A 15,891-nucleotide genomic window follows, 5' to 3' on the forward strand; every position below is an offset into this window, starting at 1 on the left:
GGTGAGGAATGAAAAGGCTTCCATCACTAATTCTAATGTCCTTACAGTAGTGACCAAGGTCTGCAGGAGCTACGTGCTGCGTTAGAAGAGAGAGGGCTCACAACATCTGCAGAAGATGCCAATCTGGTGAAGGAGGTGTGCCACACGGTGTCCACCCGTGCTGCTAAAGTATGTGCAGCTGGACTGGCTGCTGTTGTGGAAAAGATCCGACAAAATCAGCAGTTGGAGAAGCTGCAAGTGACAGTTGGTGTGGATGGGACTGTGTACAAGATGCACCCTCAGTGAGTTGCTTTTGCTGTATTAAGTCTGGAGGGCAAGTGAGGAATTTAGTCCAACTGACTGCACTGAGGGAAGCAGAGCCTTTGGTTGCCCATTGGGTGACATGTCCAAGATGGGCCAAGAGGGCAGCAATCAGCTCATGGTATACGGGAAGAAACTATGGCAAGGTTGGTTTCCATTTGCTGGAGCAATCATGACAGCTAGCAAAAGGGATAGTGGTGGTATGTGCTACCAAAGAACTTTTCCAGGATGTTTTAAGATCGATGATTGACATATTTTAAAATTACAAAAAAGCCAACTGGTGCCATGAGGGAAGAGAAGAACCATTGCAGTGAGCTGGGGCAAGGAAAACTACTATGTAGATGCTCGTTGCTGCTGCAAATTTGCCACAGTCATGAAAGGAACACAGAAAATTCTTGTCATGTAGATGTAGCCTGGGTCTTTCTTGCACTGCCACTCTAGATCTTTAAGGTCCATATTACAGGATGTGTTTGAGTCAGGGACCGCAAAGTCCATTCCACCCGCAAATTGGAGGTTTGGATAAGGACATTGGTATGGAGATGGGGGGAGATGGAAGCCCCTTCTCCCTCAATGTTACAGTCCTGATCCAAATTAGTTCCCAAGGCACTTGAGAAATAATTTCCCCACAGCTGCATTTAGCTGCAGGGGATGTGAACCGGGTCGGGTATAACTTGTGCAGTTTGGGCCTCAGAGGGATTGGACCTAAAATGAATGTTATCTCCAGTTTGTGGGTGGAAAAGAAGAATGAGGGGCAAGAATCTATCTGGGAGGCATGTAGCCAGTTTCTCTTGGTGTGGAATGTGCAATGCTGGGTTGAACATGAGTTTCTCCATCTCACAGACATTCTCCTTTTCTCGCCTTAGCTTCGCAAGACAGGTTCAGGAGACCCTGGCACTTTTGGCTCCGAAATGCCAAGTCAAGTTCTTGCTGTCAGAAGATGGCTCAGGAAAGGGGGCTGCTCTGATTGCTGCTGTGGCCCACCTCAAGGACTCACAACAGGCCACTTAGCCTCTTGCGTGCACGTGCTTTCCAAAAACCTCCCAGTAAACAGGACCATGCATTGTTCCCTTTCAGATCCAAACCCTGACTCAGAATTTCACCCTTTTCTTGAGGTTGTTTCAAAAAAATTGCAAAAAAACAAAAACAAAGGCAAGTTATGATGGTAGTGGTATTTCAACTCCATGAGTTCCACTTAATGTCTCTGTGATATGCTCAAGCTTCATAAATATAACAGAAAACACCAAAGCAAATTCCTGCTTTCACTTAGATCCTCAGGCTGTATTTCCTAAAGAGTCAAAGGCAGGTTTATCCGAGAGGGCTATCCACACTCTGGATATTTCTAGAGCCACAGGGCTCTCAGGAAGGCCTCTGACTGGCAGCAGATCTGGCAATACTTATGTTGGCTTGCTATGGGCATAGATGCAAGAAGCCCCATATAGCAATATATATATATAATTTATTTACATTCATGCCCGCTAAAACCCTGTGCGGGACGCTTATATGTACATAAGGCCAAGTGTAAATACTTGAATGCACTTGAATACAGAATAAAAAACGATCTTTACACAATACGGCATGGACCTGCCTGGTCCAGCACACGTTCACTGCACGGATTGGACTGCCACGCACACGCACAATTCCCTTTGCATATACACTGGGCAAGGACTTAGGAGGCACAGATCCAGTTGCCCAGTACAGCACTGCCCTTGTCCCTGGGCTGCCCTCTGTCTGTACCTGACCCTCCCTTGTCACTTTGGAGTTCCCAGTGTCTGCAGGCCACTAACCCCCCCCCCCCAGGTTGCCCTCTATGGCTGAGTCTTGGGTACTTCTTGAGCTGGAGCAAAAGTACATAGAGATGGCTCTGAAAATGCCCTGGCCCCATCCCCCCCACCCAACTGTATTGTGGCATGGGGCATCCTGGGCAGCAGGAGTGGGAAGGGTACAGACATCTCAGCTCCAGGAGCAAGCTTACCTGTTTTGTCCTGGTCACTCAGAATGGGGGTGCTAGGCCAGCTGTCTCCCCTTGCCCTCTTCCCCACTAAGGAAGAAGAAGGCTCTGAGCACATGACCATGTCCAGATGCTCACCTATCTGAATCCATTGCCATCCTACTCAGGCAGAAGGGACAGGCCTCCCTCAGCCAGTCCCAAAGCTTTCTTAGTAGCAGCAAGATAAGCATTCAGTAGCATTTGCCATGGCTGCTGGAGACTGAGCCAGTGTGCTTGCTTTCTGACTGTATTTGGCACAAGGAATAGAGGGCATGAGGCCAGGATGCCTCAGATAGGAGTGGCACAGGCATGTTCAAAGCAGGAGCACTGCCCCCTTCAAATGCAGATGCCTCCAGTCGTCTCCCAGCTCAGGCCTGTGCTGTCCCCACTGAGTGTCTTAGCACTCGGCTTCTGAAACCATGAAGAGGGAGCTGTCCTGCTTGCCCACCTCGGCCACGGCAGCAGCCAGCTGGTTGAGGTTTCCGTTGGGAAAGTGACGTGCCTCCCATAAGTTCAAGATCATGGCTGTTGGGCTGGGTTTTGAAGCAAAGAAGCTGAGATGGCTGTGGAAAGAGAGAGATTGTCAGCAGCAGAAGACAGCCTGTGTAGTTACATACAGGGGTCATTTTGTAGAAAAATAGGTGGTGGAGCTCATCCAGGGATTGTTATGCAATAGCACATACTATTCAATTGATAAGGAGGTGGAACTCTCTGGAGGGGGGGAACTCTCAGAAAGGTTCAGGAGCTGTGCTCCTGTGAGCTCCCACTGAATCCGAGGCCTGGTTACATATATCTGTACCAGCCAAAGTGCCCCCCTCCCTTTTCCCTTCATGGGGAAGAGAATGTGGCTACAGTTCTTCATGTCTAAACTCCTACTTGACTCCACTCAGCCCAGAATTCTACCCCCTCTTCTATTTCTGCTGAAGCAAAATTCACTTGCCTTATTGTCTGTGTGAGGTGGAACTTGTATTTGCAATGGCAGCATTACTCAGAGAACCTTTTTACCTGTCGAGGTGCAGCTTCTGGGCTAATGCTCTCCAGTCAGCTCCACGGACTCCTGGTGCATCCAGGCTGCTTATGATCTTCTGGCGGATGAGGAAGGGGATCTTGAAGGCACTGGGGCCCACCAGGGCAGGGGAGCCAGCCTCATGATCTGGGGGCAGCCAGTCCGAGAACCGTGCATCCTGGAAAGAGGACAGCAGCGATGGGAATCTATGGGGCAAGTGGAGCCTGGGGTAAGAGGGCTGAGTGTGTGGACAGGGTGCCTGTGACCTTTTCTGAGTGGTGTGGATGCTCCTTGAGAACAAGGTGATTTCTTGAAAGAGATTTCTCAAAAGGGTATCTCTGTCTGCATACTTCTTTGGCAGGTTTTGGGAAAGAGAACTGAAGATCACAAAGAATATATCCTGTTAGGCAGGGATCAAGCAAAAATGTGTACATTTTAATGGAGTCTGGGGAGCATAGACTACGAGCCTATTTCCATTATATCATCTGTATCATTACCAAAATAGCTCCCCCTCCCCTTTCCTAGGATGATACATGTGGGATGGGTAAGAAGCATGGCAAAATGTCACTATTCTGTAGGCTATGTCCACACAGCAATGCTTTTACGCTTCCTGAATGGGGTGGGGTGGGGTGGATGAAAAACCATGTACAATTCAGTTCTTGAACTCTGCCCTTCCCTACCCAGAGTACCTCCCTTCCTCTTTGGTTGGTTTTTATCTAAGAGTTGCTTTCATTGATTTTTCTTACATTCTATGGGTTGCAAATCTATTACACTGAAGTTTTAAAAGGTGGTGCTGGTCCCCAGCTGACAGGCTGAGGGAAGAGGAGCACAGAGAAAAGGGGAAGAAAAGGGAAGAGAAGTGGTTGGGGAAGAGGGCAGTCTCTGTAGTGTGATGAGAGAGAGGGCCTTTTATTTAAAGAGAAGCAAAGTGCTTTTTCTGAGCACCCACAGAAGTACAGCGTACATTCAACTCCATCTACATACTGTTGAGATTGGGCCGGGGTTGGGAGGGAAGAAGCAGTTAACATTACTAGGTGGAGGAGCAGGAGCAAGACCTGGGTGAAGCCCTGCACAAGATTAAGGAAGACCCTCTTCATCTTCAGCTCATGTTTCATTAGGATCCTCATGGGACAGTGGCCAGCCTCCTAAATGCAGGCTCATGTTATGTATCTGAAACCATGCCCATTATCTTACTACTAGGCTTAGAGTGTTCTGTGTGAAATGTTTTCCTTTGTCAACAGTCTACCCAGCACAGGTGTTCTCTCCCAGTGCAAAGGGCACCCCAGCAATCATCTTGCCAGCCTCCCTGTAACTCTGTCCTTGCCCTCACCTTAGCAATGTTGAAGTCAATATTGAAGCTCTGCCCATCGCCCTCAACTTGCCAGATCCAGATTTTGCAAGCCAGCTGGCAAGTGCTGGTGCTGAGTCGCTCCAGGGTGAAGGTGCAGTGCAGATAGGGCTGCAGCCCACTCCAAAGGTGATAGAAGGGAATCTCCTGTAATGAGACAGGGCCATGGGCTCAAGGAAGGCTGGGCTGCTTTCCTAAAGACTGATGCAGAATGAGGTTTCTGCCAGGTGAGCTGGAGACCAAACAGTGTTTGGCAGATTACCTATACCCCGCCAGTGTACAGACTAGTATTTGGCAGGAGAAGGATCTGGCAGCACACAGATGTTGTGTTCCTGGTCCTGAGACAAAGGGTGCATTGTGGCTCAACAAAGGACACAATGGAGTGGGCACTGCCCGCAAGATCTCTTGCCAGCAAAGAGTCCAAATACTACCTCATCCTTCCCCAAATCCTTCCCAGAACTAGTGAGCACACTTGCCTGATAGCTGACAAGGAGCTTGCTCTTCCACAGGGAGCTGGGCACATCATGGATGGAGAGGCGTAAATTGTGGTAACTGTCCTTGAAGTGCAAGATCCGTGGTGCGCCAATCAGCTGTCCTCCCATCTGCTTCTCTATTTGTACCACTTCCTGTGGGGACATGGGCAAAGAGGGAAGAGACTAAGCTTCCACAAGCGTTAACACTCATTCTCAGTGGCTACCACCTACTATGGTTCCAACTGCTACTAAGCCATGATATGAGGTAGGAACTCTGGGAACGCAAGGGTTTGGGGCCTGTGCTGCTGAGGCAAAACTCCTGGATGGCAAATATGGACATAGCAGAATAAAATTGTCAGGTAATGGTGTGGAAGGCAAGAGGCCTGTGGAAAGTAAGGTTAGGGGTCCTATAGTTGTGGTTTGACAGTGCTTAAGGTCCAAAGTACACCATACATTTCATATATCCAGCAGCCAGACTGTAACTGTGGGGAACTTATTTTCCAAGTGCTGCAAAGCCTGCTTTGAGATGCCAGCCTCCCTGCATCATATCCCTGAACCAAAGTAGCTGGGGGGGGGGGATTAGTTAACTTGTTGAGAGCAGGGCTGCCCAACCTGCCTTGTGTCTAAATATATTGTGTAGTTTGGAGCTAAGAGAGCAGTACACAGATATATGGGCACTGTTGCTGGAGTGGCAGATGCCCTAAACAAGCATTGTCTGACATTCAACAGATTCTGAGACAGTGTTTTTGAACAAATAGTGGGTTATTGCGACAGCAGAGACTGCATTACACTAGTACAGATGTGAAATTTATAGAAGGGTTTGGAATTCCCAAAAGTGGATTAGTATTTTGCAGGTAAGGTATCTCAGCTATGGAATTAGTACCTTGAGTGCATCACGCGTGTCACTGAGGCAATATACACGGACATCGTACTCCAGCCCGCTACAAGTAGTGGGTGCAAAGAGGACCAGTTTGAGGCGTTTAGAGGCAGCCATGCTGAGAGATTCCCCCACCAGGGCAAAGCGGCCTAGTTGCTCTGTGAAGATGTAGCAAGCCTGAGCTTCCAGCTGGCAGTGAAAGAGTTCTGAGGGCACTGGCTCACCCAGGTGCAACACATCCTGAGAGAACAGAAAGGGGACACAAATAAGTACAATCAGCACATGTTGGAATAGTGAGCACAGAACTAATTTGACCATGCAGAACTGGCAAGGCAGGTAGCATCAGAACCAAATGGATGAGACAGATTCAGGGTATATTAGTATGGCAGGCACAGAGAATGAAAGTTGACTGATATGTTTGAATGGGTAAGCTGTAATCAGGAATGGCAAGCATTTTTATCCTGGTCTTCCCTCAAGGAACTCAGGGTGGCGTACATGGTACTCCCCTCCTCATTTTAGCTTCACAGGAACTCTGTGAGGTTCATGATGCTGTAACAAGGTTACCCAGCTAGCTCTACAACAGAATGACAATTTGAACATGACTCTCCGAGGTCCTAGTCTAACATACTATCCACTAAACCTTGCTGGTACACAATGTACACAAACAGTTTATATATGTGGACAAAGATGAAGTTTAGGGACTGACAGATCAGCTGGTGGTTTCTTCATGCCTCCAGCAATGTTTGCACCAGACCTTGGCTTGTAGGTCACAGCCGCAATGGCTCCTCCTTCCAGAATCCCAAATGTGCCTGCCTGCATTATGGAGTACAAAATGCTCTAGATTCCCTTCATGCTAAAGAAGCGCTGCGAGTATTTTGTCTTAGTGTGCATAAAATGGCTTTCAGAACTTTCAACTTGCGTTATTTAAAACTAGCAAAGGTAGTCTTGCAAGAGTGCGGCCAGCACTTAAGGAAATCTCAGTAGTCAGAAGGATGCTGAAGCAGATTTCCAGCATTCCTAAGGAATAGGACTTTACTGCCTTTCCCCACGACTAGCAGAAACAATATATCATGCAAAATATATAAATTAAAATAGTTTATACAAATCACAGAATTTGGGCCACCTGAGTGAAAAATAGGTGAAGGGGCTTTTTAAACACAGAGTTCACACACACTTGCTCAAGTCCTGGAAGAAGAAGAAGAGTTGAATTTATACCCTGCCCTTCACTCAGAGTCTCAGAGCAGCTTACAATCATGTTCCCTTCCTCTCCCCAGAACAGACATCCTGTGAGGTAAGTGGAGCTGGGAGCTCTGTGGCTGATCCAAGGTCACCCAACTGGCTGCATGGGGAGGAGAGGGGAATCAAACCCAGTTCTCCAGGCTGGAGTCTGTCACTCTTACCCACCACTACTAAGAACATAAGAGAAGCCATGTTGGATCAGGCCAATGGCCCATCCAGTCCAACACTCTGTGTCACACAGTGGCCAAAAATACCAGGCACCATCAGGAGGTCCATCAACTAAGTTGAGTTGCTGTGTGATCATCCACAGTGAAGTACTCACCTCCCAAGTGCCCTCGCAGGACTGTTTCTTGAGGCGCAGGCTCCAGGTCTCAGGGTTTGGTTCCACACAGTGGTCCATGGCTAGGATAACGGGTCTGGTGAGCAGCACCCCAGGAGGGCCACAACTGACAATGGGGCTCAGCAGGGTCTGGCAGCCAGCCAGGGGCAACCTTAATGGGAGAGGGTAAGAAGGAGCTGGTGGAGAAACTGTATACAAACAAAGTAATACATGGATGGGTTTCTCTATTCTTGTTAGCTGTTTTCCTTGGTTTTCGTTCTACTGGGCACAAAATCTGTATCTTTCTCCATGGAAAATAAGATAGCATTAGAGTCAGCACATAGAACTCACAATCCAAAGAGTTTTGCCTTGACTCAGAAATCAGTAGCTAGTAAACTTCAATGATAGTCTCAACATCTGCTGTAGATATAATAATCTTGGTGGAAGTGAAGAGTCCCTACCCTAGGTAGAACATCCATTATTGCTGGGGACTTCTTTAAGGTGGGAACTGGGGAAACATTGCTGAGAATTCAGCCAGAGAAACAGCTGGCACCAAGCACATTTTCCTTTCCCTGGAGAAAACAGAGAGCCTTGCAACATGCCCAGCAGGGGAGGTCCTTAGAGGATTACTAGATGGTTGTTGGACTGAATTCTTTTCCTGAGAGACTGACTGGGGTAGTCTGGCAATTTCCTTCCTGCATGACAATCCTGCCAGTATTGCTAGTGAGGCTGCTGTCTGTGGTGATCTGGGCCAGCCAAATGTCTTTCAGACATCCTAATCAAATCCAACACCTCAGTACTCAGCCAGCATGAAAGGGACTCTTGACACTAAGTGCGCCATGACAGAAGCATGCTTTCTCCATTTGTTAGTTCATGCAGTCCTGAGCAGTGGGATGCAAACAAGAGCAGGTCGTGAAAGGCCAGGATGCGAACATTCATCAGAGAAATGTGTTTGTTAAAATCTTAGCATGTATTGATGGTTCTGTGAAAGTTGCCCACTGGTCTTTATTTGATGGATACCCTTGTCCTGTTCAGGGGCTGCGGATAATTTCTCTGAGCTTGAGAAGGACCCCTCCCACATTTCAGCACATATTTCAAAAAAATCCATTTGGTTTTTGAAATGGAGTAAGTAGATCATATCATGAAGATAGTCACCAGGGCCACCAAAGTATACCCATCCCTTCCATTTTGGCTCTAATTGTCATGTGAAAGCATTTTCCACTGATAATAATAGGAGTTACCGTCACATAATATGGTCTGGGTTAGGATGATGGCTTTGTTATCTCTGTCCTTGTGAACTAGCAGAGGCATTCCATTGCTTATATTATATCATATTAATTAGTCAAGAGTGTTCTTAGTAAGAGTTCCAAACTCTTTGGAGGAAGTCTAGAGACATGTATCTCAGAGGTATATGCCATGAATGTTTCCCAATGAGAAATGTGTATGCCAAGACAAGGTGGTTTCCAATTTACAAAGATGCCAGGCAGAAGTTTGTGAGTAGACTTAACAGTAAACATGACAAAATGATGGCTTTGAAAACATTTAGTCACATCTGTCTCAGGAACACAAGCCAATTTTTGCATGTGCCTCCCTAGGGGGCAGGTCTGCAAGGGCAGGCTATGTAGCCCCAGTAGGGACAGAGTCCTCTAAAACCAGGTACAGATACCTACAAGATTTCCAGTGAGCTGTCATATGTTACAGCAGAATGAGGGACAGCTTGCTACATGACAAGTCCAAAGAAAATGACAACAGAACACCACTGGTGGTCACCTATAGCTCACAACTCAAGTCAGTTCAACACATTATTAATGACCTACAACCCATGCTGGATAGTGACACTTCCCTCACACAGACACTGGGGGGGAGTGAGCTTTTGTTGCTTACAGATAGCCTGCTAACCTGAAACAACTTCTCACCCACAATTATAAACTACTTTACAGTAACATGGACTCTGGTAACCAAGGCCAGCAACAAACCAAGGTGCCAACTTCGCTCTCATATAGATCCGGGCAACACCATCAGTGGACCCAGCAACATCAGCCATACCATCTCAGGTTCCTACTCCTGCTCATTCTCTAACGTGACTGATGCCAGCATGTGTCAGCGATGCCCTTCCACTCTCTACATTGGACAAAGAGGCCAGTCCCTTTGATAAAGAATTAATGCACATCAGAAGTCTGACATTAGAAACTACCACATTCAAAAACCAGTGGGGGAACATTTTAACCTTCCAGGACATTCAGTTGCTGACCTAAGAGTAGCAGTTCTCTTACAAAGAAATTTCAAAGGGAGATTAGAAGAAGAGACTGCTGAATTGCATCTGATAATGAAGCACAAGACAATGCATCCACCTGGACTGAATCAAGACCTGGTTTCCTGTCGAAATTACCAATGCTGATTTTGCCCTGTCTACTACTTCTCTGCTTATCCACCTAATCCAATCATGCCTGCTATTGCTATTCACCTGCTATTGTCATTTGGCATCTGAAATCGCTCTATTTTTGAATATATAGGACAAACGGACACACATTCTAGCTGCATGTGAAGAAGTGAGCTGTAACCAGGCCCAGCTTTAGGGCCTTGGGTGCCCACTGCTGGCACCTGCCCCCATGTCTCACCACCTGCGCCACCCTGCTGCCACACCTCCACCCATGGGGAAGACAGTTTGGGGAGGAGGACAGGGCAGGCTCCGGGTGAGCCATGCCTGCACTCTCGGAGAGCCTTCAAGAGTGCACTCACAGGCATTCTCCTCTGAGCTCGGCTTACCTTGCAAGGGAACCCAGGCTCAGAGAAGAATGCACCCCACACAGCTGCTCTTGTCTTGAAGGCGAGAGTGGTTGGGTGGAGCCAGGCTTGTTCTTCTCCTTCGAGCTCAGCTTCCCTTGCCAGAGGAGAAGAATGCACCCCGTTTGGCTGCTCTCGCTTTCAAGGTGAGAGCAGCTGAGTGGGGTGCATTCTCCTCTGAGCCAGGCTTCCCTTACAAGGGAAGCTAGGCTTGGAGTAGAGCACCGCTAATGCACCATCCAGCTGCTCTCAGCCACCTGGGAAGCTGAGAGTGGTGGGGTGGGGGAGGAGGGGGGAGGTGGCTCCCCAGGCTGCCACCTGCCTCACCTACTCCCACACACTGGCTATGGCTGTGATTCAAAAGCTCATACCCTGCCACAATTTTTTATTAGTCTTCAAGGTGCTGCTGGGCTCTTCTTTTCTACTGCAGCAGAGTGAGGGAATGTGTGTGCATGTTGTGGCCTTGAACCAGGTGCCTATTCTTATATATGGAGATTTTTAGAGGTTGGGAGAAGATACCTCACATCCTCCTGCTTGTGCAGTGTCAAGTAGATTTCATAGATCTTCCCTCGTGGGATGGCATCAGGTGGGATGAGCAGGCTGACACCTAAAAGACAGAGAGGCTGCTACTCAGGGGATCACAGGATACACAGCCTGGAGCCTTTGAACTGGAGCTTTCAGGGGATCACAGGATACACAGCTTTCAAACCTCCTTGTGGCCCCAGGTTTGAGAGGAACACTCCATGTTCTCTGAGGCAAGTTGACCACTGAAATAGAGGTTCTAGTAAAGGATTGTCAAGCAAATTAAGGAAGACATGGATGATTCACCCTTAAAAGCCCTAACTCTGATCTGGGAGATAGTAGCTTCTCTAGATGGGAATGTAAGATGCTTGGTAGCTGTAGTTTACCCATAAAATTATCCCTATCCCCAAAGACTATAAGGAACTTCTTCCCCATGAATGTGTGGATATGAACACTAGTCCAGAAGGGACTCATAAGGCAGCTTTGCGTTCCATTCATTGGACTGCCTTCCCAAATCCCCAGCTGTGCTTTTTCCCTGCTTTCCAACCTCACCTGTGTTGGGTATCATTAAGCGTCCACCCAGGAAGTTGAAGGTTCCATATGCCATGTTGGCACTGCCCCTCGGCAAGGAGCGGAAGAAACTCTGGGTGGAGAATCGTGAGACAAAATCCACTGGATCAGCACTGGGTGAGCTATGGTGCAAGGTGTGGCGTCCACTACCCAGGGGGCTCAGCAGGTGTCCGTTGCCAAGCTGAAACTTGCTGGGTCCATCCTGACGTGGGCATAGTGAGCCCTGGTAGGTCATGGTGGTGGTGCTCAAGTCCGGCTGGATAGTGAGCAAGTGGGAGTTATCTGTGAGGAGGGAAAGATGATATCTTAACAACTGTGCTGGTAAGATTGTATATACTGTTCTAAACTGTAAAAAAAAATTCTTCACCAGGCTGGAAAAGGGCATTCATACATTCTGAGCTTTGCATTCCAAGCTAGATTACTTTATGGATGCAAATGCAGATCTTTTGAGTCACTTCAGGTAGGTAGCAGCGTAATCACAAAACATTATCTCATCAGACAGTGTTGCATAAAATACGTTAACCAGCAGGGGTAACAAACTGCTGCAATGACCCAGGAAATAAAGATCTCTCTTCAAACCATCACTTTGTGTATTAATAAGGTTATGCATTTCATTTCCCAGGGACATCTTTTAAAGGTGTAGCATAATCTCCTTTTTTATAGTAAGGATGCCAAGCTAATACACACAATGCAATGGTACAACCTGAATGCAGTGCTCATGATACAGCTGTCACTATAACACCTCATCACTTATGCAGTCCACAGGACATACAAAGAAAATAAGAGCAGCTCTGCTGGATCAAATCAATTGTCTTCAGAGTCCAATATTCCTTTTCACACAGTGGCCGACCAGATGCCCCCAGAGATGAGTTTAAGATTTCACATCATGAGGTAACAGCGGTTGAGTGGCTGATGGAGCAATCACATATTCAAGCTATCCCTAGAAGTGTGCAGAGGGTCTCATGAATTGATTCCAAAAAGTCAGAAATGGAGTGGTCATATTGGAAGATGTGATTATTCACAGGTGGCATTTTACTATGCAGTTTTTCTTAGGATATTTCAGCCCATTGAACATTTGGTTCTACTGATGTCTGCTGCATCATGTGTTTGGCTCCCTTTGTTTCTAAGTACCACTCGCTGGCAGCTCCTGACAGTGACTGTGGGATGGATGTTCCTTAAGGTCTTCTGTATCGCATCCCAGTATGGACTACTTTCCCTCAGATGTGATATTTTCTGGTCAATGGAAAGTTTGCTTCAGGAATGAATTCAGATTGACTTAAAAGCCTCAAGTGTGTGTGTATGAGTGGTTGGGATGGGGTGATTAGCAAATCTTCCTTTTCTGTCCTCTTCAGTGGTGAAAAGCTCTTATTGGTTGGTGTCCTACTTCGGTTCTTGTGTGAGGTTGAAGGAAACATGGGACATGAGGAGTAATAGGACAGAGGTTTAGTAGAGATGGAGCAACAGGCACCATATTTCATTTTTGACTTGTAAATTCTGCTTTCCAGTAGAGAGGAAGGATCAAACTCAGGTGGTGAGCAAAGAGCTTGGACTGCAGTACTGCAGCTTTACCACTCTGTACCACGGGGCTCCTTTGCTACTGCAGCGAAATTCTGAACAAGACAAGCACCACCTGTAGGCTGACAGCTGGCAACTTCAGCCTGAGGGAGCTGGCACTGCCCATCCCTTGACCACATGTGGTTCCATGAAGACTGCTCACACGGTTGCTTCCCACACTCACATGTGGCACCACAGTAATGCTAGAACCAGCACTGAAAATTCTGCTGTGATGTGCCAAGACCAGATGTGACACTCACCTGCTTTGGTGGGCTTGATGCTGACTGGCTGGAAGCCAGCGGTGAGAATAGAAGAGTCAGCCACATCTGAATCCAGGCCTTCCTTCTTACGGCAATAGACAAGAGTCACCACCAGGAGCAGCAGCACCAGGCAGACAGCCACAGCGATCAGGCCCACATACAAAGCCACATCCTCAGAGCCACCAGTTCCTAAGAAGGGAATCAGGAGAAAACAAGTGTAGGCTAGGGCAACCATTGCCTTGAATAATGATTGTTTTCCATCTCACACCGTCTGAGTAAAGACAGCCCATCTTTAATTAGGAGGAGGAGCTAATGGCTACTTCCCATCCATGCCCTTGTATCCACACATGTTGAACAAATAGAATTACTGAAAACTCCTTGACCCAAATCACCCCATATGTCCCCCAGAGAGCACTGAGATCTAGCTCTCAAAATCTTTTAAAAATCCCTGGGCCAAGAGAAGCTAGACTGAAGACAACCAGGGAGCAAGCTTTTTCAGTAATGGCCCCTCGATGGTGGAATCAACTTCCAGAGACGATGCGAGCCCTGCGGGACCTGAATCAATTCTGCAGGGCTTGCAAAACTTTTCTCTTCCAGCTTGCTTTTAAGATAGAACCTGGCTAAACCGAAATTGGAACTGATCTGTAACCATCTAGCCATCTTATGTATGATTGTGACCTATAGCACCTTATAGTACTTGTTTTTATCTATTTTAACTAATTTATGTAACTGAATTGTATTTTAAAATTCTTGTTTACACTGTATTTTATTTAAATCATGGTTTCCATGTCTGTGAGCCGCCCTGAGCCTGCCTTTGGCGGGGGAGGGCGGGATATAAAAATAAATTTGACTTGACTTGACATAACATATAGGAGAGGGCACACGTGCTGGCCTTTGGTGAGGGTATCCTCATATTAATAGTACAGACAACAGGCTGACATATTGGGCAGGTTTTGTGAGTGTGTGTGTGAAGGAGACAGAACATTCTGTGGTGTTATGTGACAGGATGCCCATTTGTTGTGGATGTTAAGCTGGTGAGTGCACAGTGTAGCTTGCTGTATGGAGCAGCATATGTGCAGGGTAGGCATTTGCATGAGGGAGAGAAGGGAAGAGCATGTGAGTGAATGCATGTCTGATGTGAAACAGCACTTTGCCCTGCTGTTTCTCTGAGTCCCCTGCCCACCCCCACTCACAGCCAGCTGGGCCAGCCTGTCAGGCTGGGTAGGGTGGGAGGGGGGACATTGCTTCATTTCAGCTGCGTGAATGGTTAATTTGATGTAAAAGGAAGAGAAAACCCGTAGGAGGCCTAACAAGCCTAAGCTAGATAATGAGCCAGGATGGGACCTGTCACTCACTCTCCCACACTGTCATGCCAGCACAGCCCTCCCCTGCCTGGAGGGCAACAGACCTTGCTGGTCTGACCTGCACCAATTATGAGTCTCGAGTGCAGAGAGCTCGTGTTTTGGGAGGGAACTCTGGGCATCTCCTCCTGTGAAAGCATCCCAAGGAAGGACACACAGGGTAAACGGGTGTCCTTGCAAGGTGGGCCCTTGCTTTGCAGCCTGTGACTGCAAAGAGATGTCAAACTAGGTAGCAGCTATTCCATCTGTGCTTGGCAGACGGTGGCTAGCCTTGTGCAGATGGATGGGCAAAGCAAAGCTGACAGGCCTCACTACCCTCTCATCTCAATCAGCTTGGAACAAAACGCGACCCCCAAAAGGAACTCAACAAGACATGCTTGGGCCAGCAAGGAAAGGCCCATCAGAATTCATGACATGCCCCACCACCTCCAACAGCAACATTTTTGGCCCTCCAAAATGGCAAAAGTGGTAGAGACTAGTGTTCCCTCTAAGATGAGTTAGTGTGAGCTAGCTCACAGATTTTTGGCCCCTAGCTCACATATTTTTGTCTTAGCTCAGGAAGGATGACCCCAGAGCACACTAATTTATGCAGTAGCTCACAACTTTAATGCCAGTAGCTCACAAAGTAGAATTTTTGCTCACAAGACTCTGCAGCTTAGAGGGAACATTGGTAGAGACTCACCATGAGTGCACAGCTCGCTGGTGCAGTTGCGGGTCTCCAGTTCAGGCCCCTGGCACTCTTCCCCACCGTTCCGGGGTGCTGGATCAGAACACTCTCGGCTACGCCAATGTGTACAGTCCACACCACACTCTGACCACAGACTCCAGGCCGACCAACCACCAGGCACTGCCAGACAGGAGGAGGGCAGTACAGAAGCTTAGTAAACAAAAGGGTAGCTCCAATATGTTCTTAACCTCCCAGTGAATTCTGTTCTCCCCCCCCACACACACAATCCCCAAGCAGACAACTTTCTATCCAAATGCCAGTAGCATCTTCAAGGGCCAGGAGGATAATGGGCTATATTGGAGAGGATGCATTACGTCCCCAGAATTTATGACTGACCCACAGTGGAGCATCAAAACCAACCTAACATGACAATGGGGGGGGGGTCCTTCCCACATTTGTAACATGCCTCAGAAGGACAAAGGGCTCAGAGATGGAAAAGGATGAACAACAGACACATATATGGGTTAGGGAAGACAGGTAGAGCCAAGGGAAGGGGAGAGCTAGGCAAAGTCCAGTTGCCCTCAGAGCTGTGGATTCAAACAGAGGTGGAGACACAGAACAAGA

General features: G+C 47.7%; 2 protein-coding genes across 6 annotated transcripts in view; one reads left to right on the forward strand and one right to left on the reverse strand.

Annotated features, from left to right (window-relative positions):
* HK3 (hexokinase 3) overlaps window positions 1–1,308 on the forward strand; it is a 41,259-nt gene extending 39,951 nt beyond the window's left edge. Inside the window, exons 16-17 of the mRNA XM_060238829.1 lie at window positions 48–281; window positions 1,164–1,308. Of these exons, the coding sequence (XP_060094812.1) occupies window positions 48–281; window positions 1,164–1,308 (379 nt within the window). The remainder of the gene's footprint in view (window positions 1–47; window positions 282–1,163) is intronic.
* A 428-nt stretch (window positions 1,309–1,736) lies between these two features.
* The window catches only part of UNC5A (unc-5 netrin receptor A), a 140,226-nt gene continuing 126,071 nt past the window's right edge, over window positions 1,737–15,891 (reverse strand). For 3 of the 5 annotated variants that reach the window (XM_060240191.1, XM_060240189.1, XM_060240186.1), the window contains 10 exons: window positions 15,283–15,447; window positions 13,240–13,428; window positions 11,408–11,707; window positions 10,853–10,940; window positions 7,553–7,721; window positions 5,998–6,231; window positions 5,118–5,267; window positions 4,624–4,788; window positions 3,293–3,552; window positions 1,737–2,850 (listed from right to left, as the gene is read on the reverse strand). In XM_060240191.1, the coding sequence (XP_060096174.1) occupies window positions 2,685–2,850; window positions 3,293–3,552; window positions 4,624–4,788; window positions 5,118–5,267; window positions 5,998–6,231; window positions 7,553–7,721; window positions 10,853–10,940; window positions 11,408–11,707; window positions 13,240–13,428; window positions 15,283–15,447 (1,886 nt within the window). In that variant the 3' untranslated portion in view covers window positions 1,737–2,684. The remainder of the gene's footprint in view (window positions 2,851–3,292; window positions 3,553–4,623; window positions 4,789–5,117; window positions 5,268–5,997; window positions 6,232–7,552; window positions 7,722–10,852; window positions 10,941–11,407; window positions 11,708–13,239; window positions 13,429–15,282; window positions 15,448–15,891) is intronic. The other 2 variants (XM_060240187.1, XM_060240190.1) reach the window with 1 other exon arrangement.

This window comes from Heteronotia binoei, chromosome 5 (genome assembly GCF_032191835.1).
Source record: "Heteronotia binoei isolate CCM8104 ecotype False Entrance Well chromosome 5, APGP_CSIRO_Hbin_v1, whole genome shotgun sequence".
Classification (NCBI taxonomy): Eukaryota; Metazoa; Chordata; class Lepidosauria; order Squamata; family Gekkonidae; genus Heteronotia; species Heteronotia binoei.